The sequence below is a fragment of the Poecilia reticulata genome, linkage group LG19, assembly GCF_000633615.1.
Source record: "Poecilia reticulata strain Guanapo linkage group LG19, Guppy_female_1.0+MT, whole genome shotgun sequence".
Classification (NCBI taxonomy): Eukaryota; Metazoa; Chordata; class Actinopteri; order Cyprinodontiformes; family Poeciliidae; genus Poecilia; species Poecilia reticulata.
The window spans coordinates 12,922,453-12,947,395 of record NC_024349.1 but is presented as its reverse complement, the minus strand read 5'-3'; the positions used below and the strand labels follow the sequence as shown (position 1 = coordinate 12,947,395).

Below are 24,943 nucleotides of genomic sequence, written 5' to 3'. Positions count from 1 at the left end.
GCCCTCCCACACTACACTTTGCTGGGATTATCTACCTCTCCCACTCTCCTCCAGCTTTTAAACTCCCTCTGCTGCTCCACAACAAATATCAGCTTCCTCTCAGAGTCTCACATTCTCTTTCATATCTGTCTGGTGCATCAATAAAGCCAAAGATTTCCCAGACTTACAAACACAGATAGGGGGCTATCTTAAGACTGGATCACAAACCCTGCGGTGTGGAGTACCAGCAGATCCTCCAACTACTTCTGGTGTGGAGATCTGTCTTTTATATCAGTTACTCTGAGACGGACTGAGAAAGTAAAACTAACAGCAACTAGACTGTTGCAGACAGTGTAACAATAACTGGAACAAGAAAGGCACCAAAGTACATGAGAATATTTCTGTTTACTCAAATTTCCCATTTAGCAGAATGAAAAAAAAAAAATATATATATATATATATGAAGTGAATCGGACACTTTTCGTTTACTGCAACTCTACCATGTTGCAGTAAAGTTGACCTCCTTTTCCAACTGAAAGGCTGCCTAAGAGTCCTACTTTCTGGAAAATGTAAGTGAAACTTTCTTGTTTGAAAGGCAGCACGTTCAGTGGCTGCTTTATATAACTTTGCGAATGTGCAAAAGCTTTATATACCTCAACAAGAGACTTGGGGTTCATTCACACCAGCCCTGGTTAGGCTGGTTTAATGAAACTCCAGATTGTTTTCTTGGAAAGTTTGGTCTATTTGCGAAGGTGTGAATTCAGCACTCCAACTCAGGATGCATACACATCTATAATATGATCTCAAATTTCTTTGCACTGGAAAAGTGGTATAAATCCAAACTTTACTTGGAATTTTTTAAAGATTTCTGGTGCTAGTGGTATTAATTTACAGAAATCAGCAAATCTGATAGGCTGAGTCCAGCACCACACTGCTGCATTTAGGATTAATAGCCCCTCTATATGGATCTCCTGCTCTATTGCTATGCTCTGCGCCACCCTTGAAACGTCTTGTTGAATGTATTATTTACTACTTGATATTGATCAGAGTTTCATAGAATTTATCACTAGAAATACAGTCTAAAATTATGCTACTCCTTCTATAAAAATATTTATATAAGGCTTTGTATTCATTTTTCAAGATTTCTTTCTCGTCAGCTTTGGTTCCCTCCTCAGAAAGGTACAATGAGTAATAAAAAGAAAAACATGCCAGAACTGTCTCAGACAGATAAATGGGACAATGCAAAAATAAAACGGAAAGTGCATCGCACGAAGGTTTTTCTAAGCCCACAAGGAATTTTTGGCTCTACGTTCTTACACTTTATGCCATAATATATTTAGGCTGCATTCTGTCAATAGATACTTATTTTAAAACTTTTGTCAGTCATAGCAGAACAAAAGTCATTAATGTATTATTGAATCTGCATAATAAAGAAATCATTTACTCTTACAATGAATTTTTAGCTTTTTATATCATTTTATCATTTTCCTCTGCTGTGATGTGTTTCTATTCTGATGGATATCCCACTGCATTCTCTGCAGGGTCCCACCCAGTGGCATGTTCAAGTTATCATGGAGAAGCTGCTGAGGACAATAAACAGGACAGTCATCTCCATGGGCCGGGATTCTCCTCACATCGTAAGTTTTGTCAGACACCGGTAGCATCAGCAGGACGGTCCCATCCCCATGCCTTCTTTTTGTAGAAGGTATGGATCGTCTTGGGACGCATACGTGTACACAAATATGCACCATCAGCTCTTATGTCTGCATACTATAGACTGTGAAACTCCATTAAGCTTCAGGCTGACACAGTCTACCTCTGTGGATTCCTTTCGCATTCCTCCTTCATAAAAACGACTCGCATCTTTCTCTAGAAATGACTGTATTTGAATGTGTGTTTTGCCTGAGCTGTATTTTTTTTTTTAACTATGGCTTCCTTGTCTAAGTGTCTGATCCTCTTATTAGTGCACATCTAATGCTACGCTCTGTAATCTAATTACTGTATCCCTCTGTTATCCCCGTGAGCATCCTTCTTACAGCCCCTCTCCGTCAGAGCTTCATAGTGGTTAATGCACTTATCAGTCTCGGTGTAAAGACAATGTCTCCCTTTGTAGATTCCACTTGTTTGTCAGGCCTGAAATTCAACCTCCGATATTGTTTGGGTTGCATTTTTTGCATCATATATCGATGCTTATCTTCTCTCTTTAGGTTATAGTTTGAAAGTTACGATTTTTAAATGCCTTTTGTGTTTTTGAGATTTTGCGTTGGCAATCCAGAAATACTTCTATGCCTGTATAAATAAAGTTACATGTAATGATGATTATTTTAGACATCTGAGACTATCTGGAGACGGGAGGAGCTGTTAATTTGAACTCTGGTTGAACAAACAGCCGAAGGTCAGCAACTTTTTTGGGTGTTTTGCCTCAGCAAAATTAGCAGAACAACCAGTGAAACCTCTTGCACGACTGATAATTGCACTACCACACAGTCTGCGCAAGTTTGGGGAATTACTTCCTGTTTTTGGGTAAAGATTAATTAAGAAAATTGTGAAAATGATTTGTTTTCGAGAATTTCTGTTCCATTATTTATCTATCAATACACATTAAGAATCAATCCATCTATCCATGGTTAATCCATCTGTTCCTCTGTCCATCCATTTGTTAATCTATCAACCATTTATAAACTGAAAGTGGCTTTTAGTTTTAATAGTACTTTTAGTTTTAATAGTTTTAATAGTAGTGGCTTTTAGTTTTAATAGTACTTTAATAGGCTTTTAGTTTAATAGTGAGGTGTTTTTAAACACCTCACGCTGATAAAAAAAAAAAAATCTGCATAGTTTAAAATGTTACTTTTTGTCAGTAGTCATCCTGTTTGTTATATTGCTGTCCTGTTAAACATCAACAGCCTCATTTTTCGCCTTCTCTCCTCCGACTCATTTCTTCCCAGGACACACACATTTTTTTGCAGGGTCCATAGCTGTTCCTTCTTTCCGTCCTTCAACAAACTATGTAATGGCATTCCCAGCTATGCGTCGAGCTAATTTTGTAGATTGGAAGCCCTTTGTAGGGTAACGGATTGCTTGTGTGCATCGCGCTGAATAATGTGAAGCTAATGAAGCTGTGAGTTCAGCTCAGACCGCCCTCTTGTCCATTTGTTGTTGTTTTTTTCCTCGTCGGAGATTTAAGATTCCCGATTGCTCTTTCTTTGCAGTTTTCCAGGCTATTCACGGCCGTGTCGAAGATCAAACGCTTTCCTAGTCCTGTTTGGCTCATATTCAAAACATTTGGAAAGTGGAATTTTGGAAAAAAGGCTTTATTATCCTCTGCAGTAATTTTTCTTTGCAGTTGGTTTGATCTTGTATTTCAGATATTACACTATCCTTTCATTTTGTCTAACAGGCTGTCACGATGAGGGAAAGTTTCCTCTGCTGTGTTACTGCTGTATAATACTAAGTGCATCTATTTCGGCGTCCTCCCGCGGTGGAGGTGAAACAGTGTTGCCTGCTTCCAGCAGCTGTCGCTGAATGGCACCGTCGGAGACCGGCGTCTTTTTTTTTGTTTTTGTTTTTGTTCAGTTATTGCAACTACTCCTCTCTTATGTTCTGTGGCCCCTAATGAAACAATCTGCTCTGTACACAAATGCTGCTGCTGCCCTCTGACTCCGTTCTTATTTTGTCCCTTCTGACCCCTGCCATCCGTCAGCTGATTTCTCGTTTTCCCGACTGGTCATTGCACTTGACTGCGTTGACATTTCTAAATACCTGAATGGCATTTTGCATCATCGTGCGGAATCCTTTTGTGCGATGCGGAGTTAGAGGTCACATCAATGTCTGTAGTTTGCATAATAAAACAGCATTGAAATTAAGTCTGTAAATCATGACCTGATGATCAATGGGATTAGTTTGAATTTTTATGAGCTTTGGGAGAGCCTTCCCATCAAAGTTGCAGTTGCTGCATTTGGATGGCGCTGCCTCGTCTGCAGGCAGTAGCTGCTGCCGCTGCAGCTACTGCCTGCCGACCTTGTTCTTCTGAGTGGCAGCCTCTTACATTTAGATTTATGCATTAACTTTCTGCTCCCCCCCTCCCACCCGCTGTGGTGGACGCAGAATGTTGATGAGAGCGATCGCAGCAACGACTTTGTGGGGTGGCGCTGGTTCTGCTGCGCATTGTCACTGCAGAGCTACGCCTGTTAGCGACTTAGACACAGCACCGTCATACGTTTGATTCATTGGACATCCTAGCGGGGCCTGCCTTTTGTATTCACGTCCACCCTCGCAAGTGGCTCTGAAACGAGCCTCTTTGAATAAATTTACATGAGGATAATGGGAGAAACGTGTTGCCAGGTCCTGCTGAAATCGCCAAGTTTTACCTTTATGTTCTTGAATAACATTTTCCTTTTGCAGTAGGGATGGAGTGAACCCACAAAAAAGGCAATCTGTGTCTTCTGTCTTCCTGGCTGCTTAATAAGTAACACACTAAACTTGGGGGAATTGCCAGTGGTGAAATTGCTTGTCAACATCTGTTAAATTCTAATAAAAAACAGTAGCATTATAAATTGAGCTTTGGATTTCACTGAATCACAGCGGGCTACAATTCAGATTGAGTAGAATATACCAGTCATCAACGGTGCATTGTACTGCACAATTATAATCAAAACACTTCAAGACATAAAACAATGAATTTCTAATGCTGGATTTCACAAAAACACTAAAGAGTGGAGGATTTAAGTTAGCAACTTATGCATATCTCGATCAGGTGTTGTGTTGTCTTTCACGTTGTAATTAGTATCTTACGTTATATCCGTTGGACCTTCATAAGTCTGTCTGCTTGGCAGGTGTGGTGGGATTTTTGATCCTGCCAGGAAGCTAAAAAATCGATTGCTTCAATGTTGTTTTGTAGCAAATTATCTGGAATCCTCGCTGTTTTCTTGACGTATGGCTTCCCCCCCACCACCCCCCGCATCTGTGTTGTATAAGAGTAGACCACCCTGAAGTGCAAACAAAGATAAAAACAGAGAGAGAGATACAAACAGTCCTACTTGGAGCACTTTAGCTATACTTGGCAAAACTGTCTTTGCGTCAGTTCGTTTACCGTCTCTGAATAACGTTTATGGAATGTAGAGTCAGTTTTATCTGGCTGAAAAAATGTACTTGCATAAAAATAGAAAACAAATTGAAAAACCGACTGTGGCGTTTTGTTTTATACAAGAAACATTTCGAATTGTTTTGTTTTTTTAAAGCAACATCTCGCTGTCAGGTTTATGAATTTTTATGGCAAAATTCAGGGACGTAGATTGAGATGTTGGTTGTCAAACTACCGCTTCTCTTATTTAGCAACAGTGAAGCACACCATGCGTATGGACTGCTGCGCTCCCGTGGAGTTCTCCTGGAGGTTTCCCTGCAGTGTGCGGAGCTGTAGGGGAAGAACCCTGTGTTATTGATTGACAGCACCGGGTGGACTGGCTATAGGAGCTGGGGCTTGTCTTCTCTGCTGCATGCTCTCTGGATAAACAGCGTTATGCAAAAGCATCTGTTTCATTAAGCCTGGTCGGATCAGGATACTCCTCCGGTTTTCCATCTCGTTTTGTTCCTCTTCGTCTTTTATGAGTTTATGTCTGTTTCTGTCCAAACATATCTGCTCACTTCTTACGTCGTTCTGCCTGCGTGCGCTCCCTCTCCCTCCTCCTCCTCCTCCTCCTCCTCCATCTCTCTCTCCTGCTGGCCAGACTGCTGCAGAGCTCACAGAAAAGAAGCATAGTGAGATATGGCGATGCATCATAATGCCTCAAACACCTTGTTATCACTCACTGGACCTCTTCTTCCTGATTCTCAACCACACGTTTGAGAAACGTAGCCTTTCTGAGAGAACTCTGTGAAACCGGCTGACACTGTTAAGCCACTAAGGACAATGTGTAGAAGACAGTAAGATGTCATGTTTGTTCTACTGTGCTTCATACAAGCACTTAAAGGAACAGCCCCATGGTGACACTCTTACTGTGACTCAGAGGAGGAGGAGGAGTGTTGCCCTCCAGTCAAACTACCTAGCGCATCTACACAAGGATCTCTCTGCCTCGCTGCGTCTCTGGGGCATTTGTTCAGAGCTTTGTCCTCTGCTTGTCTCTGGTTCTAGTTGCACTTTGTTTCTGGTCCAACCGCATTACGGTTTTGATGTCCTCAAACAGGCTCCGAGGCAGACACAAGCGCCGCACTGCTCATCCCTTCTGTTGTATTCCACTCTCGTTTCTTTGCCGCCGCGCCACATCAAAGATACAGCAGCGTTTCCAACCTAATCTTCTGCAGGTTATCGCATAGAAAATCTTTTTTTTTTTTTTTTTTTTTTTTCGGATACCTACATTTGCAGACTCTTCTCTACAGATGAGATTTCACAAGGTTTGTTCACCAAAAGCACATTTTCTGCAGCTTTTCAGCCTGCAGATGGCTTGGCTTGGATTTCGGCTCAAAATATTTAACAAATTTGATACAAAATTAGTTGAATGAAAATGTGTTTTGTCCCATTGTGTTTCGATAATTTGAGCTGCAATTTGCTCAAACTGGTGCAATGTGTGGTTGATACTGTTGGACAGCATTTTATCACCAAGACATTTTAATTTGTGTTTGCATGCTTTAGTAATGAAACAGTCTTCTTCGTTTTTCGAGAGCTGTGTAGATGTCTTGTTTTTATTTTATTTGTTCCATTTTTAGAATAATAAATAGCTTTATTTTAAGTCTCTTTTTTTCTTTAAAAACAGTATAAAATACAGTATTGCACATAGTAAATCAATTGCACTTCTGTAAGGTACAGATAAACACCTAGTTCTTTCTAAATGCTACAGTATAACTACTGAAAGAAACCAACCTGGCATTTACAAAAGTGAACCACACGTAACCAACAGAATGCAGCATGTTTAAGCTCGTGAAGTTTGAACCATGTCATGTCTTGTTTGGAAGATGGTCGTGTTTTCCCCCTGACACAATTTGGACACGTTTCCTCTTCTTTGGGGCAGTGCTTTTGCCTTTCAACGTGACTTTGGTGAAACTGGTAACTTTATTCTGTTTGCTTTCAAATATTGACTTCCTAACAGTGTTAGCCTTGTTTGGTGCTAAGCAACATATTTGTACAAATAGGCATGGGGCCGGCATTGGATTCTCTTGTGTGAAAAGAACTATCACTATCACTATTTTTGGCCTCTTTTGTGTTTCAAATCAGATAAAAGTTTTGGATTTTTTGTTGTTGTTGTTGTTTTTTTTGATGCATCAATGTTTTGCCATGTTTTGAAGCTGTACTTTTCAATTTTGTTTCATATACTGGAAAGTGGCCCATGCCTATATGTAATATAATAAATGCTTGGGTTGTTTTAAATGAACCCTATGTAGAATACCTACACGAGTTGCCTTTCAAACAGATTCCAGACATTTAAAATGGGGGGGAGGAGACGACTAAAAGAGGCTTTTGTAGTTCTTAAAAAGTGTTTCTTGAAAGTTTTAGAAAATAGCCTGTGAAGTCCAAGGCTTGTAAAAAGCATGCAGGGCCTTGTGCCTGCCACCCTGCATTGTAGGAGCCCTAGTTGTGATCAGAAGTGGAACATTCAGTCTTGTAGGATCGATGTCACTGGCTGGAGCTGATATGAGACGCTAAAGTGATACAATCACAGCGATTTTTCTCTTATTCCTCACATGTGATAAAAACAACTTTATTTCCTTTTTTTTATGTGTGTGGCATATATATATATATATATATGTCATATTAATATATATATATATATGTCATATTAATATATATATATATATATATATATATATAAACGCTTCTGACCCAAAAGTTACATACACTCATTGGTGTTTTTGTCATATTAATTTTGGATTTTCAGTTGGATTTTTTAACTGTTTTTACAAAGTGCAATGGTTAAATTTCAAAAAAGTTGAGAATTGGCTGCTCAAGGTTGAATTAATTGTGGATTTTGAAAGGGTCAAATTTATACATAATAACATAATGTTATGTTATATATTATATTTTGAAAGAAAATTTGGGGTGGAAAAGAGAGAGAGAACACGACTAGAGGAACCAGAGCTGCTCTGTAAACTGTTTTGACCCTCTTCAAAATAAGAGCATGGATGTAACATCTAACTATTTAATGTTTTCTCAACAAGTCGATAACTAAACCCTCAATAAAGATCTTGAAATTTATTCAACTGAAAGGTTAGAAAACAACCAAGTAAATCAGTAGTTTAGAATTTATCTGGAAAAAAATTCATTTAAGGGAAACCAAGTTATCAAAAGCACAAAAAACTGCGAAAAAAAAGGTCCACAGTAAATTTAAACTTGTGCATCAAATTAATACTTTCATTAATTATTGGACCACCATAGCACCTTGAATCCAGAAGTTCAAATTCGCCACTAAAAACAAAATATTTGACGTTCAAGCAAATGATGACGATACAAACTGATGATCTACAGTGTATTCTTGCGATGTTTTGGTGGTTTCAGTGACTTGGTGCACCATGAGTTTACTAAAAACTATATTTGATGGATTAAAAAGAAAGTACACGCTTCTTTTTAAATGTAGTTGAACTACACAGCACACCTTTTGCCTTAGTTCAAATAAATATAATTATTTTCACCTTAAAGTGGATCTATATACTTAGATATATACTTATATAGAAAAAAGTAGAGTGACATTTATTTTCCAATGTTATTAAGAAAATAAGTGGTATTTATTCATTATTTTCTCCAAAGTCATATGTTCTTTGACACATTTTATCAATGAAAAGAAGGTTTTATCTCAGAAGTTCAAACAAACCTCTCCAGCGTATTCTCCTCTAGGTCTTTTGCTAATGAAAATACTTGGTCCGTCATATATTGTTGGTACAAGACGATCAAAAATGATTCTCTCCCATTGCTTCTGGAGATACGGAATCCTGAAAAGTATTAATTGTGCTTTGCAGTACAATGATATGCTGTTTTTGTAGGCCTTGGTGCTTCAGCATTGAGTGATCAGCCTCTCCTGGAGACTCGGAGGGAAGAGAAAATCCCAACAGCCGAATAGAAAAATGGCGGACATCTCTCCGTCAACATGAAACGGGGACAGGTCTACATCAGTTATAAAAAATAGAAGCCAGGAAACAGCGGCGAGTAAGCTCGTCTCCTCGTCTCCTCGTCTTGCTGATCTTTGAGTATGTTTCCCTGTTGTTATTTCGGGAAATTAGGCAAAGTTATGACTTATTCCATTTTTGTTGGGCGTGACCATGTTAATTATCCATGCAGTCCACGCTTCTATCACTTCTCCTGCCATCTAGGTATATCCATAGGTCTTCATTAAAAGTGCCCAGCAGGTCTATAAAATCGTTCAGGTTGTAAAAACCAAAGAATGGTAAAGAAATTTAGATCCTTGCTTAAATCCTTTGTCAGTTTTTAGGGCTCGTAGACGGCCGTGCAGCTCTCACAGGAACCAAAGTTTCCAGCGGGCGTGCTTCTTGGATTCAGCTTTGGACTTGCGTTTTGGGGTGGAGGTGAAGGCCTCCTGGGGGTAAGGCAGGGGAGGAAAGTGGGAGTCCATTGGAGGGCAAAGCCTTTTCATCAGTGGCTGTAGTTTGTCCTCCTGCAGCTTAAAGTCCAGTTCCACGCTAAAGGAACAGAAAAAGAGACAAAAAAAATCAGTGCAAACCATAAGGGTGATGCCTGCATGGTTTTATCTCATATAAAACCAACCCTAGGCCGTTTTTGAGTCTTGGGTTGTATTTAAGTAACTTCTTCACTGCAACAAATTAGCAGAATTGCTCTGAGTAATTAAATCAACAACCGATCACCCGAGCAGATTTATTAGAAATATCACAGGTGCAGCTCATTAAATCGGGAATATCATGGAAAGTTAATTTATTTCAGCACTTCAATTCAGAAATAAACTCATATATATTAAATAGACTCTTGACACCTCAAGTAATGAATTTTAAGCATTGATTTTGGTGATTATGGCTTCCAGCTAATGAAATTCCTAAATTGAGTTTTTCTTTTTTTTTTTTTTTTTATAGAAGTTATATTACATAAGAGAAATAAATAAATCCAATTTTTTTTTTATTGTATGCTTTATTACCTACACAGAAATGGGGGGTGCTGACCTGACAGTTGTCCAGCAGATTTTTACTGCTGCTCTCCACAAAGAGGATACGCCCACTGCTCTTTTCCCAAAAAAGATGGTTGCTGGCAGGGGGTTTTGTGCAAACATATCAATGGAAAGTTAAGATGAAGGAAAAACTGTGAATAAAAAAAAAAGAGGTGCTCAAACCACACTGACAGCTGCAACCTTTAGAGGAGTGTAAAGCACACTTTAAGCAGCCCAAAGAGATTGACAAGACTTGGACTGCTTTTTGGAGTTTTCTTTAGCTGTCAGCCATAATCTTAATAATTCATGTCAATAAACACTTTAAATATATCACTCTTTATGTAATAAATCTGAATAGTATACAAGTCTTATTTTTATATTGAGTTAAATGTACTTGTTGATGATTGAAATCAGATACTTTTGTAAATGTTACATATAGACATACGTGCTAATATTTCAGTGGCAATGACTCATCCTAGAAAAGTTTAACATTTATTTTTATTTTGATCCATATTTGCTCCTCTAAATAGGGAGTCAGTTTCCCATTGCTGCAGTTGTTGCACGTACTAATGCATTTTTTGCTGCCATATTGCTCTTACATCCATATTGAGCATTTCCAGTGTAACCTTTTCTCACTTGACCTCTGCAGCTCATCTGTCACACCAGCGCTTAGCCTGGAAAAATGCCCTGGGTTTTCATTTGCTTTGTTGTTATAAAATAGCAGAGGAACCAAATGCGTCTACTTTTGATTGCACCATTCAGGGAAACTTCTACTGCTGTCTCAGATTGGTGGAGCAAGAACAGTGTTTCGTCAGTATCTTTCAGTATCAAGCAGTTGGTCACAGGACAGAACGCTGAAATGCAAATGATTTGTTTTGCTGAATTCTGTGGATGCTGTTGTGACTCCTTAAAAAATATTTCGAAAGATGATGGAAAATGTTAGCGATTTAATATGTTGGGATTTGCTGGGCACAAAGCGCAGAGCTGTGTCCTTCTTAGCAGTCCGTCACATTCCCCTCCCCAAAAGCCCTGGGGAATTTATCCGGAGCCATCATTGTAATCCGACGCCCACACACATCTGACCACTAGGTTCTGCTAAGTAAAACTCAGATTACAGCCACAGCTGTGGCAAAGTGTGGGGGCTTTAATCTGCTAAAGCTATCTCCAGTCACTACCTGAGTCGGGCTTACTGGGAGGTGACAGACTGAGTTACGTAACAGCTGCAGGGTGACTGCTCTGGTTTTTATTTAAATGCAGTGCATCCATTATCATTTTCAATAAAAAGTTTTCAAAATCCACATTGATGCATCTGCTATTGATTAGAGCAGGCATAAATGTGGGCGTCTGACAATGAGCAGATTGAATGTTAATTTCTTGAGCTTGCACTCAGCACTTTGCTTTTGTTTGACTCAGGCCAGCTTTAATCAATAAATCACTGGCTGGTAATTACATTGGTGTAAATTCACATTTGCCGTCTGCACGTATTTGTCCATTCACATTTTAAAGCATGTGAACGGATTCAGGTTGTGTATTGGTGCACGCACGCACGCACACACACACAAAAATCGACCAGTATAGTCTTGACATAAAAACTGAGTGGAATGTTAGTCTCTCCCTAACAGAAACAATCTAGTTCTTTGCTTCAAATGTGCAGTTTGGCATTTTTTGCTGATTTTCAGGGTTATAATAATTATCTAAATCTTCTAAACTTTTATGCAAACTTCACTTAGAGAACTTAAGTACTGAAACATTTGGGTTGGTAATTTATAGAAAAAGAAAAGTTTGAATGTGCAAGATGGCATACAGACTTTTCAGTCCATTGTCTTGTTATTTAAATCATTGAAAGAACTCTGGTGGAGCACCATCCGGAATATTAAATATGATACAAAGGCCACAAATAAAACTAGCTCTTGCAGTTTAAAAAACCCCATCAAAAATTCAATCAATGAGTCTCTTCCCCACATGTAAAAGTGAGCTGTTGATGATTCAATAGAATGAGAATTTCATTTAGCCTTTTAAATCTCTTCAAAAACTCTGTTAATGCTGTTTAAAAGCACAAAGAAGCTGATCTCATTACCAATTTTTTTGGGAGTAAAGAAGTTTTATTGCTGTGCCATTTTGTGTGGGATGCACACGCACACACACACACACACACACACACACACCACACACACACACACACACACACACACACACACACACACACACACACACACACACACACACACACACACACATACATCACAAAGACAGATGAACAAAAAAGAAAGAGATTTACCCAAGTTGGTAAAGGAATTTCCCTGCTCTACCATGTGAGCATCAAACACTGGACACGTTAGTGTGTCTATACTTCTTTTGCAGTGGGTTCTAAAAAGTTTCTTGTGAATTTGTGTACTTTATTGTTTGGTTATTTAAGAAAGAGTATTAAATTTCATTTTCACAAAGCAACACACAATCATGTAGACTTAATGGAAACACATTTACTTTTGACAAAGCGATCTTTTTGAAGTAAAGTGTGATATTTTGATCACAAGATTGTATCACAGTATGGTCTTAGTTCTTTTCCAAGGACACCTAATAAAGTATATTTTATGTTTTGATAGATATCTGCTTAATCCTAGATTTAAAAACATTTTTTTGGTGTGATATTTTAGCACGTCTTATCAGTTGCTTAGCTTTATGCTCTTATCTGACAGACATAACAGACAAATCAAACTCTTAGAGTTCAATGTAACATTAACAGCAGACATCATGTTTCAACTTTTTTGTTTTACACATTTTTCTATCCGTGTCTCTTAGTGGCTTTACAGTATTTTTACATAGCATCAGCAAAAGCAAGACAGATACTGGTGCACATCTCATTAATCAGACAGATTATTATATTTAAAAAAATACTTTTTCATGCGAGATAAGTCTTTTTGATGTAACAAAAAGACTTATCTTTTTGTTACATCAAAAATTATCTTTTTGTTATCTTTTTGTTAAAAGACTTATCTTTTTGTTAGCGAAAAAACTTATGTTGATCTTAATGTGGTAGTGGACCGATATGCAGTGAGCTTTAGAGAGTTGCCCTGCCACCATGGAAACGAGCAGTTTCATTTAATAAAATAACTCTTGTTAGCCAGTTTTGATTTGTTTTGTCTTGGTCAGAATAGCCATTATTAATTACAAATTAGAGACTTTGTATTCCTAAGTATATTAATCAATTTCAAACAAGTGGCTCAAACAAAGTTTTAGCCCTGTCAGTCACACGCACAGCTTGTGCTAAGGGGCTCACTCAGACATGAGTGCTGCTTTAAAGTGTATAACTTGACATCTAAGCTCAGAACATCTCAATTTTCATTTAATTTCAGTTGACGTTTTTGACACTTGTCACTAAGGCTGCAGGATATACGTATCGGATGAGTGCCACAGTTCAAATGTGCATGGTGTTAAAAGATTTTGGGTGGATATACAAACACCAGACTGAAGCGACTTGATTTCACATACAGTACAAAGAGTAAACATTCATTACAAATATGAACATGTGATCAAGGTCTTGTTCTTACTCGAGACTTTTTGAAAGACCAAATGGTCTTGCATAAAAAGATTGTGTCACAGTGATATGTGTGCCTCAGAGAATGGTTTGACAGCACCAGTTATTACATACAGAGACAGAAATAATGATGCTGGGGTTTATTTGCATTTCATAAAATCTGTCACACGTCTGCATGTAGCAAAAAGTCCCCTGAAGAATAGTCCTGGTGGGATTTTTTTTTTTTTTTTTCAAATGTGAAAGAGCATCTTATAAGGATATTGGTGGCTTTTCACAGGCATTTCAGTTTTAATATTAAAAATCCATTTTTTGTATGGATTTTGTTTGCACAATATACATAAAGGCAGTTCAAACAAACAAAGTAGGTTGACTACCAAGTTACGAGAATGTTCAAAGAGGGGGATGGGGGGGGGTTATTTAAGCTTGTTACACTTGGCAATAGTGACTACAGTGAGTGAAGGAACCCTTGGGAACATGGATGAGTTTGTAAATTGCTTTACAAAATGAAATTGACATAAAATGAGATGACATGAAATGTTCTTAAGAGCACAGATCGATGTTACTCAACCCCCAAAAAAGCCCTCACATCCTACCAAGTTTGTCTTGAGTGTAGGCCTGTAACAATTCCTCAAATGACTTGAGCACCTTGATTATTAAAATTCCTAAAGGCAACGCGCTTACTTTCACCTGTGAGTTGTTGATGAATGCTATGCTAGCAGCATAATCTCCAATTTTCATGTTGAGTCCCAGGGCATTTTATCGATTGAAATAATCTCAGATATGGATGCCATATGGAGGATATTGAATATTGATAGAGTTAATCTTAACTGTAGGCCAGGGATCCTTAAATACAGGCCTCGATTGCTGGTTTCCACCAACTTTTAGATCTGTCAATGGTCTAACACACCTGAGTCGAATGGTGGAATCACCACCTCAGTAAGCAGTCAAGTCATGCTAATGACTTAATTATTTGACTAGGGTGTTTTGAAGCAGAGACGCACCTAAAAGTTGCATGGCACCTACCCTTGAGGGCCAGGATTTGAAGACCTCTGTTTGAGTAATGGAGCCTATGCATGACTTTAAATTGTATCAGCGTGTACTGCCCTGCCAGTTCAGTAAAAGCCTGTTAATTAGCCATCAATTGAAATAAGGGGGGGGGGGGRAMACCYGATATATGCAAAGCAGTGTGGCTTAAGCCTGGGGTTGGAAAACACGACAATAAAGAATAAGGTGATATCCTGAAAAAGCCCGGTTGCATTTCTTCCCACATTTGAATATTCCTGCAAGTTCATCCCAAGGTCAGACTTTGCAATTCTTGGAAAAATAAGAAACTAAGAAAAAAGTAAGAGTTTCTCCACACACTTTACAGACTCTCAACAGTCACACAGTCAGGAAGAGACAGGGCATATCTGTCATTTTTAAAGCCTTTTTTTCTTATTAAAAAAAACCCCCTGAGTTTGCAAAGTTGCAACTGAACAAACCACTTGAGACTTAAATAGATGGCCAAGATCAAGGGTTATTTTTTATCTCCATTCTGTTGGGCCTTTTGCTGTCTTTGAGATAAATGCATATGTTGATATATTTGAGAATCAAAAGTTAATGTACAAAATATATGCTTTACATATGGAGATTAATGTGAATTCTAAGTGGAAAGAAATCACCAAAAAGGAGAAATTGAACTTATGTAAGTCTGACAAACTAATAAACCCACAAGTATAACCTGGTCTCAAAAACGGCTGATATAGAAATATTTATTAGTTCCTTTGAAGTGTAGACCTCAGCGTTTCCCAATGAAAGTCTTGCGAGCCTTGCCATGTTACTGAGTTTTGCTGAAAGCAAAAATGGAAAGGTTGTTGGCATTTTCGTGTCCCTCCCTGCAGTGATTTGTTAGATCAGAACAAGTGGAAGAAAGCACTTTGGACCCTGAAGCTTTAAATTCTCTCTCTGACATTCTCTCCTTGTTCTCATCTCGTCCCTTCTTTCTAACATTTCTATGCATTTAAACAGAAAATCCTCGCAATCCTCGATGTTCCTTTCGCTACCGCTTGAATAATGTTTGTTTCTTGACATCTTTTATCCTCATGCGGCTACACATTCTCCCCTTGTCGATCCTTTGTGTACTCTTATCTCTCGGAGGTGCCCGATTGTCCACACTGTCCCTTCATGCTATTTGTCCTGTCGAGAATTGCTCTTGTATCCATAGCAACCAGCTTGCCCACCATGTTGGAAAACATAATGCTTCAACAAAAAGAGATGTCCTCCTCTAAGTGAGTTGTTCGACAGAACAGCCTTGATCAGTAACATCCGTCATTTACATGTTGGTTGTGATCTTCAGCTTTCTGCAAATTAATTTTCCTAAAGCTTTGCACAAGAGGCTGAATTTTAAAACATTTCTAAAACCCATTTCCTTTGATGATTTTCTAATCATTTTTTTTGTATCTGTGCTGTTCAGTGTTTTTCAAAGAATTGTTGACATTGGATAACTAGTCTAATGATGAATTGTTGTGCATTGAGTCAAAATTAAAAATAAGATGAGGAGGCAAAAAACAGAATTGTACTCATGGGAAGCAACTCTAATTTAGTGAAAAACATTGGTACTCACTGAATAGAATGTCCTGAATTGACTTTCCTAATCACTGCCACTTAAGACTAATGTGTTTTGCTAAAGCATTTATCCATCCATCCATTTTCTTTCACCCTTGTCCCTCAGTGGGGTCGGGAGGGTTGCTGGTGCCCATCTCCAGCTAACGTTCCGGGCAAGAGGCGGGGTACACCCTGGACAGGTTGCCAGTCTGTCGCAGGGCAACACAGAGACACACAACCATGCACACACACACTCACACCTAGGGGCAATTTGGAAAGGCCAATTAACCTAACAGTCATGTTTTTGGACTGTGGGAGGAAACCAGAATACCCAGAGAAAACCCACGCATGCACAGGGAGAACATGCAAACTCCATGCAGAAAGACCGGGGCCGGGAATCGAACCCAGAACCTTCGTGCTGCAAGGCAACAGCTCTCTAACCCTAACCCTAACTGCGCCACTGTGCAGCCCCGCTAAAGCATTTATAACCACTGAATTTTGCTACGGACTATGCTTAAACTTCAGGTGTTTTTGTTTTTGTTGTTGTTTTTTTTTTTAATCCCTGGACCTCCGTAAACACTTTCTATCACAACCAGCAAATCAAAATACTGCACCAAATGGCAGTCATTATTAAACACAACTGTAGCATTTAGATAATACAAGAAATGCAAAAAAACATAACACAACAAATACTTGAATTTGGGATACAAATACTTGTCAATATCCATTTTAGGCAATATTTGTTTTAATTGAATTTTATTTTTAAAGAGATCCAATTGTTGATTACTTTAATAGGATTTATCCAAAGTACAGAATAGTTCTAATTGTTTCATTGTAATTGTATTTTTTATGTGCTTGTTAAAATATTAACTATAATGTCTTCCAATATCACAATTACATAGTCGTATTTTTTAATTTCGTGTCAACTATTAACAATTCTCAACACATAAACATGGTGGACTGCACCATCAGCCGGCATAGCAAGTAATCTGGGGGAAACCCGCATGGGGCAAATACATCTCAAAATAAGTGCAGCTGTTCTTGGAAGACCTCTGAAGATTGTTGGACAACATTAGTGAGTGAACAGCATCGTGAAGGCGAAGGAACACATGGAGATAATTCAGAGATAAAATGTGGGGAAGTATAAAAAAAAGGGTTAGGTAATAAAAGAATATCCCAAGGTTTTATGGGAAAATTGAGCTAAATGGAGGGCATCCCTGGGAGAAACTCTGTTAAAATCTGTAAAAGGCTGTTACAAGGATGGAGATTCACTTTCAACAGGGCAATGACTTTCAGCTGTGACCACAGTAAAACTTCCTGAATACAAATGCACACTATACTATTCATTTCTGAACAGATGGGCTGTATTTCTTAAGACAATTTGTTGCAGGGGATCAGTTTAAAGGGGCTTAATGCATCAAAACACCACATTCTTGTCATTTTCCTTCAGCTGCACAATTTCTTCATGTTGGTTTATCTCAAAGTTTCAGTAAATTTTACTTTTTTTTCTTGTGTGTGACAAAATATTACAGTTCAAAGAATATAAAGGCATAGGACCTCACTGTTTGATCTGCACGCCAGCCCATACCTGTACAATGTGAAGTAAATGGGATTATTCTTCCTCTCTGATTTATATCTTCTTTGCGACTTCTTTCGTATTTTCACTTCAATTTCATTAATTCATCACTTTCATTTGAACTCGCACTTTTTGATGAGCAGGATATCTGGATACTAACTAAAATAAACCCCTTCCCCCCCAGAAAAACAGAGATGGGATAAATTAATGTGAGACGATTAAAAAATGAGGAGAAGCATGCAAGGACAAGAAACTCAAGCAGCTCATGCATTCTGTTTTGAAGCACGAGCTCCTAGACTAACAACTTCATTAATCTGGCTGTTGTTATGCTAAGTGTTTGTTTGGATTATGCCATATTCTCTTGGACAAATTGATTATTTTAAAAGACTGGACAGTTGAGTCCTGACTGAGCTGTGGGAAAATGATTTATGGACCCGTATGTTTCCTGGAGTCGTCAGACCGAGTTCAACACAATAGCACTGACATGCATACAAATACAGCATAAACCAACACTAAGGGTGCATGTTGCACTAGCACAGTGGGCCGTGGCAGACTGACCTGATCATGAAGTGGATTTTTTTTATTGCATATAAGTTCTGCTGCTTGTATGGGTCATGGGTTCCACCCATAATGGTTCAACATGCATTTTTTAATAGACGGGTGAAATGTCTTTGTACTGAATGATTCCTGGAAGTGTTCCCATGTTCGAAGAGCGCCTATCGTGACAGACTGTCGCCTGCTTTTAATGTAGCATTGCCTGAGAGCGCAAACATTCAGTTTGATTTTCAACTGTGTGATTTGTCCATGGATATTTCTCCAGATTGCCTGAGCTTTTTGGATATTATGTACCAAAAACCATAAATTTTGGTAAAAGATTTATGGTCTATTTGCCAGAACGATGTGCGTCTTTAAGGGGTTTTGCCCTTTAATGATGCAACATAATCTGTTTGTTTCTGTTTATTTGCGGTCCTCCTACCATTGTGTTGCTCTCATTCAACCTTTTGATGATGTATTAAAACCTCCAATATTTTAAACCTCTCAGTATGCATTCAGCTCATGTTTAAGTGTTTAACATCTTGTTTAAGAGCAGCAGTCTCAAAGTTGCGCTCGGTGCGATCACTGATTTGAAAATCAAAACTTTTACCACATATTTACAAAGGATCATGTTAAAACTAGACTCCAGTGGTAGAAGAGCTTGCTAAAGACAAGAAAATCCTGCTAGACGCTCTTGACAGCTATTCTTCCCACATACCAGAGCGCTGCATCCCTTTTATTTCTGTGCCTCTGCTTCCTATCCTGTGTTCTTCCACCTCCAGAGAGGTTGTTTTCATGGAGATCTGAGTAATTAGATTGCTGTTTAATCCCTCTGCCTCTGTGAATACAACTGCTATATTTGATTCTGTGTCCAATCAAAGCTATTAACCATGTCGAGTGAGTGTCTTCAAGATGAACTGGGGTCAATGTAGCAAATTTCAAACGGCTCTGTGGGAAATTTCTGCCCTTTATCAAGCGGAAACCTTGCCAAGCGCTGACAAGGTTTTGTCAAAAAAATGAGCCTCGTTATGTGCAGAGTTTTCTGTTTTTCATCTCTCCTTCCAAAAGATGTAGCTTTTCGATTGATTGGTGCAGTTTTAGAAGACAATGTGGATTTCTCAGGTTTGCAAGTTTTTTTCACGTGTGACATTTTCTCTGAAATCTTTATATGATATAGAGGCAAAAAAAAATAAGTGTTGCGTTTTAAGACTGATGCATAATATTTATTGGATCTTGATCAAAATGAAAACACTTTTTACAGTTTGTATTTGAAAATTTCAAGTCTTTATAAATATGTGATCCAGTGAAATCAGACATTTCATTGGATCAAATAAAGTTTCAGCCAATATGAGCTTTTCGCAACTGTAGGATTTTTCAGCATATAGAAGTAGAAGTTTAGCCAGAGGCATATCAGTTGCTCATTAAAGAAAGAATTGACATGGCTATTGAATAGGTAAGTTCATTTTTAACGTATTCACCCTGTAACCCTTTAACTTAATCATGTCCTTTTAATTAGTGCCCCATCTGTGTAATTCATGTCAAATGCCATCATTCATCTAGACTCGGCTCGTCTCGCTGATGCCAAGCTGCCTTTAGGGCACCTTTCTCATGCCGTTGTCCCTGCGGTGGTTTGGGGCACCTGCAGAGATTGTGAAAGCACTTCAAGATAATGTGGAATTCCTCCGACTCAAACATCAGAAAACACACAACTGTACTGTGCATCTCGACTGAAGTTTAGCCAGAGGCTTATCAGATATGGAGAGAGTTTGAGATAAAATATGATTTAAATGGTCCTTCATTCAGACTGCATGGAGCGGCAGTGACCATTAACTTAAAGCTTTGATAGCTTCTTACCCTCCTTGCAGCTTAAAGATCTCCTTTTTTGTCTCCCATCTTTACCTCACGTTTTTTTTGACCGCTTACCGCTGGCACATATTCTTCTCACCTTGTGTTAAAATTTCCTTTGAATTCTTGAGAAAGTCAGACTAGAGCCAGGCACTTGGACTCTCACAGTGCTATTATGTGTTCATTGAATGTCTGTCAAATCTCTTTTTGTTAGATATCTCAAAACTAGAGATGCTTTTTTTGTAAAGGTTTAATAAATTGCAGCAGTAGTTGTAAAATCTGTTGCTGCTATAAAATTGGGTTTAAATATTATTTGAAAAGAAAGTATGAAATACTTATTTTCAGATTAAAAACTTCTTTAGGATCTCATGCTAGCTAATTTACGTGGTTTGTTGCAAAATCAGCGGTCTCCATGTGTATTTCATAGAAAATATTCCTCACTCCAACATTGATATTTAAAAGTCAAAAACTAAACTCACTCCATTTAGCCTTCCTGTTGTCAGCTGAAAATTTTGCTCTCATGTAATTGAAAATTACATTTGATAGCTTCAAACATACCCATGCTTCCCCCAATCATATTATAATCTCCTCACTGATATTGTAAATAGCATTTTTCCCACATTAGCAGTTTCCACACTGAAGAGTGGTGGTGTAAGTGTTTATGGAGTCTGAATTCGCTGTTCACAAAAATATAAGACTCCAACCAATAGGTCACCACTCAAGCCCAATCCAGCTAAATTTAATAATTAATGATTTCCTTATGTGCGTATGTAACTAGAAATGGAAAAAACTGCCCTGGAAATCATTCAATCAAATGTCAAGAGTCAGTTTTCTATCTTGAATTTTTAAATGAAATAATTATAAGCTGCTTCTCCACCAGAAATGATCATTTTGCTCTGATGCTGTGAAAAAGCAAACTATTTTAGGCTGATTGAAGAGCCAGCACTAGAACTAAAACCACTCTCGTGATAAAACAAGTACAACAACGAGACGTTACTTTTATTCTTGATTAACTAATGGCTTTGCACTTGTGTCTTTACAGCTTATAAAATTAGCTTACTGGAGGCTGAGCGTAGCTTTTGAGTCGGCATGGCAACTGGACCCACCAATGAAATTTTATGATGTTTGACATTAATTAATTTAACCTTTCACGGCCCCATGTTCACTCAATTTTCTTGCATGTGACCTCTCTGTATTTCAGCCGCGCACCCTTTTGTCCTGCTAGCTGCACACCTGCTTGGCACCAGTCAGTGAACAAAATGGCCTGAGGGGATAATTGGACAATTGGCTAAAGATGTATAGGTTTTGAGAGAGATGGTGCTGTGTAAACGTCCCGTGCCCACTCAGCGCTAATGAGCAGCATTTCACATTAGCCTGGCCTCCATTGCTGCTCCTCCTCTGCTCATCCTGACCCTGTTTTACTCCTCCGCTCGCTCTCAAGGAGAGAAAGGACAGGTTACATGTGGATCTTTTTGTCTTTGAAGATGAACGACCACTCACCTGTAAATAATGCATGCGCTGTTCCGGCATGTGTCACAGTTGGCCGTGTCCTGTCCGGTTCGATAGGAGAGTCTGGGGGGAGGGGGGAGATGAGAGTCGTGAATGAGTAATTACAGGACTTGTTAAGCTGCCGCCTCACACCTTTCCTTTCTCATCTTATTTGTCATCGTTCGTTAGGGAACCTGGGGTAAATGAGGGTGATGAGGAGTTCCGTTGCCCTCCTCAGTGGCCTCTGCCCAGTAGAAACTGCACATCGTCATCCATTAGCTGTGGGTCATTGTATGGAGGCTGATCAGGTCAAATGGCATCTAAGGCAAGGTTGATATTTGCATCTAACGTTTTAAGCAAGGACTTAAAGTTTGTAACACTGCAAACATAGCACATCACTTTAGACGTAAAATGGAAAGTTAAAAAATGGCTTTCGATAGGCAATACAGCGTTTTAAATGTTAGCAATCTGAAATTATTAGTTTTCTCTTATGTGCAGCTCATTTTCTTTTCCTGCTTCCCTCTGTTTTTGACCTTTTTATGTATTCGTTGCTGAATAATCTACCCATTGATTATTCTATTTGGTGCAGAGCAATGTCTTAAAGGAGCTGAATGAGTTATTACTTGTAAATTCAGAATCATTTAGGTCCGCAAAATAAAGACATATAGTTTTGGACTTCAGCTCGCTTGCTTTTATGTTTGCCTGTCTTGGTTTCATTGTGATGTATAAATCCTTAATCATTAATGTGACAAAGTAATAATCTTTACTGTGCACATGTATTGATTGGATATAAAACACAAAAATCCCTTTACTGTCACGACGACATGTTGAATATCTTTCAAAATGCATTTCATCCATTCAGGTAAAATGGATGAAATGCATTTTACCAGAACCCCTGCCTGTTTGTGGTTCTTTTTTGCAGATTATGGTCACTGCTAGCCAAACAGTTAGTGTTGCCTCATTCCCTGTTGTATAGACATAATTTGTTAGACAGACATGAACTGTGGAAATGTTCCTTTACATATGAGAGTGATGTCTATTTTAGGTTTTTGAGTTGTGTGTGTTTACCTTACCCTGCTGAGGGGCATTTTTTCCCCTCAGCACAAGCAACAAAAGTTGTTGAAGACCAAGGTATTGGCTCAACCCCATTATTCTTGAATGCTGCATAATATCTCTGAATATGATTCTTGGGGACTGCAGTAGATATTGACTGAATTTAAAGTATTATAGGCAAAAACTAACAAAAATTGCATTCCAAGCCATCCTTTCCATTATGTCCAAATTGATATCGCAATGATGATATATTGTCCAGCACTTATGTAAGACTCCATGCTTTGTTATAAACTCTATATTCTTCATCATTCTCTCCTTCAAGCATGAGTCATCAGAGGTGCACACAGTCGGTACTAATGTTGCTATACTACCAAAGAAATGACAGCTTGCGATTTCACAATAGCCGTTAAAATAAATGTCGGATTTCTTTTTTTTTTTTTCTTTTTTTTCTTTTTTTTTGTTCCCTTACAATTGAAGGGTTTATTACAAAATAGAAATCACAAAAACCCAGAGTCAGTCAGGCTGCTGTTGACAATATTTGTTGGATAACATTACTAATGCAGCTAACTAAACAGGGAAAACAACAACAGCTGGCCTTTAAAATGAAGATTGTTGAGAGTTTGCCTAGACTTGAAGGAAAATCCACGCAGCCAAAGTTTATAATTTATATTTAGTTTATTCTACTCAGGCCAGCATGTTGGAGCTCGTCTCTGTTGCCAGTGTGATGACAAATGAAGACGTTATGAGGCAATCGGATGGGTGAGACACAGACGGTAACAACTGTGAACAGTCAACAATGAAGTGAACACACATGCCTTTAGGTTGTGGAAAACGGAAAACTGTTACTTTCACTAAACCATGTCACAGCATCTTGGAATAAAGACGGGAGAGGTGCAAATAAACGGGGCTCGTTTGTTTAGATGGATTTAAACATTTATCATTGAAAGTCGCATTCGTCAAACAGAAGCTACGGTAAATGCTGCCACGTTATTCCTTTCAGCGAGGATATTTTGGATTCCCTAATAAATGTTGTCTCTCATCTCTGCAGCACGGCAGAGACGGCACTCAGCTCCGTCACTACTGCACTTGTCACGCTGCCCATCGGTTGCAGCACCTATAAAAATTAAGCTCCTATCGTAAATTCTTCCTTTTTATCTACTGCACTGCCTCTTGTTCAGACAGGGGAGAGAGACGCTGACAGCAATATCGCAAGAGATTCAGGTGATTGCAAACAGAACATTTCCACCGGGGATTATTTGTGTATAAAATGTAATTAATTGGCTTTCCAAGTTTATATTTTAGAGCAGCGTGAAAGGTCGTAAACTTCCCAGTCCGTGAGCCAATCAATAAGCATGCCGCCGTCTGCACGCCCAACTGGATTGAATCATCTGAACAGCTTCACAGTATTCTTTCAGACCTTCTCGGTGTCTTCCTACTCTTTGCTCTTGGCCAGCTGATAAGAGGAAATAAGAGACCAGGGCTAATTTTGGCAGGCGTCCCCTGGGAAGAGTGAAGCCAAAAGTGCCATTAAATGTATTTTTATACACCCTCCACCCTTGGTTACGACCAGGCGAGCTTTCTCAAAGGTCACTGTGTGGGTGGCTGTCCAGCAGTGAGAAAACAAGCACACATACAGGGTGCTAATAGACAGGTTAGCAACAAGTCCCTGAGAAAGTAATTAATTGGCTCTAGTCTGCCAACACTCTTATAACACAGCAATGTGCCCAGGCTGTGCAGTATGAATCCAACATATTTATATTGGATCGCTTTACAGCCATAATGCTGCTTAGTGTTTTCATATGTAGGGATAAAGCATTTAGTCAGCTAATTTGTCTTTGGATTGGCTCTGAACAATCATCAGCAGGTCAAAAAAAGAATACCCCCCTCCTCCCCTTTTTCACAAGTAAAGTAAAATAAGAAACACAATCGTTGGTCTGTAAATTAGCCAACGTTATATACTTGGATGTCATTTTTTAGTTTATTAAAATCAAGTTTGAAACATATGCTTTGATGGCATAAACTTGAAGTTTCTTCATTTTCGTTTGAAATCAAAACTACTACTGCCCCAGAACCTAATTTTTCCTCAATGCTTGTTATCGTGGGGGAAAAAAAAGATGAATGAAAACCAATGAGTCAGACCTTAAAACTGTAGTAAAGATTAAAATGTAGGTAATATGATCCTTTTAAAGGGATTAATTTTTAAATTCATAAAGTGTACTTCATAAAATAGAATCTCTCACCCCCCAAACAAGCAAC

At 38.6% G+C, this 24,943-nt stretch overlaps 2 protein-coding genes across 2 annotated transcripts in view; one reads left to right on the top strand and one right to left on the bottom strand.

Moving 5' to 3' along the window:
- The window catches only part of dock1 (dedicator of cytokinesis 1), a 205,264-nt gene that overhangs the window by 79,528 nt on the left and 100,793 nt on the right, over positions 1–24,943 (top strand). The window contains 1 exon segment of the mRNA XM_008437114.2: positions 1,521–1,616. Within this exon segment, the coding sequence (XP_008435336.1) occupies positions 1,521–1,616 (96 nt within the window).
- The window catches only part of insyn2a (inhibitory synaptic factor 2A), a 37,302-nt gene continuing 20,143 nt past the window's right edge, over positions 7,785–24,943 (bottom strand). Inside the window, exons 3-4 of the mRNA XM_008437113.2 lie at positions 21,647–21,718; positions 7,785–9,597 (exon numbers count right to left, since the gene is read on the bottom strand). Of these exons, the coding sequence (XP_008435335.1) occupies positions 9,414–9,597; positions 21,647–21,718 (256 nt within the window). The 3' untranslated portion in view covers positions 7,785–9,413. The remainder of the gene's footprint in view (positions 9,598–21,646; positions 21,719–24,943) is intronic.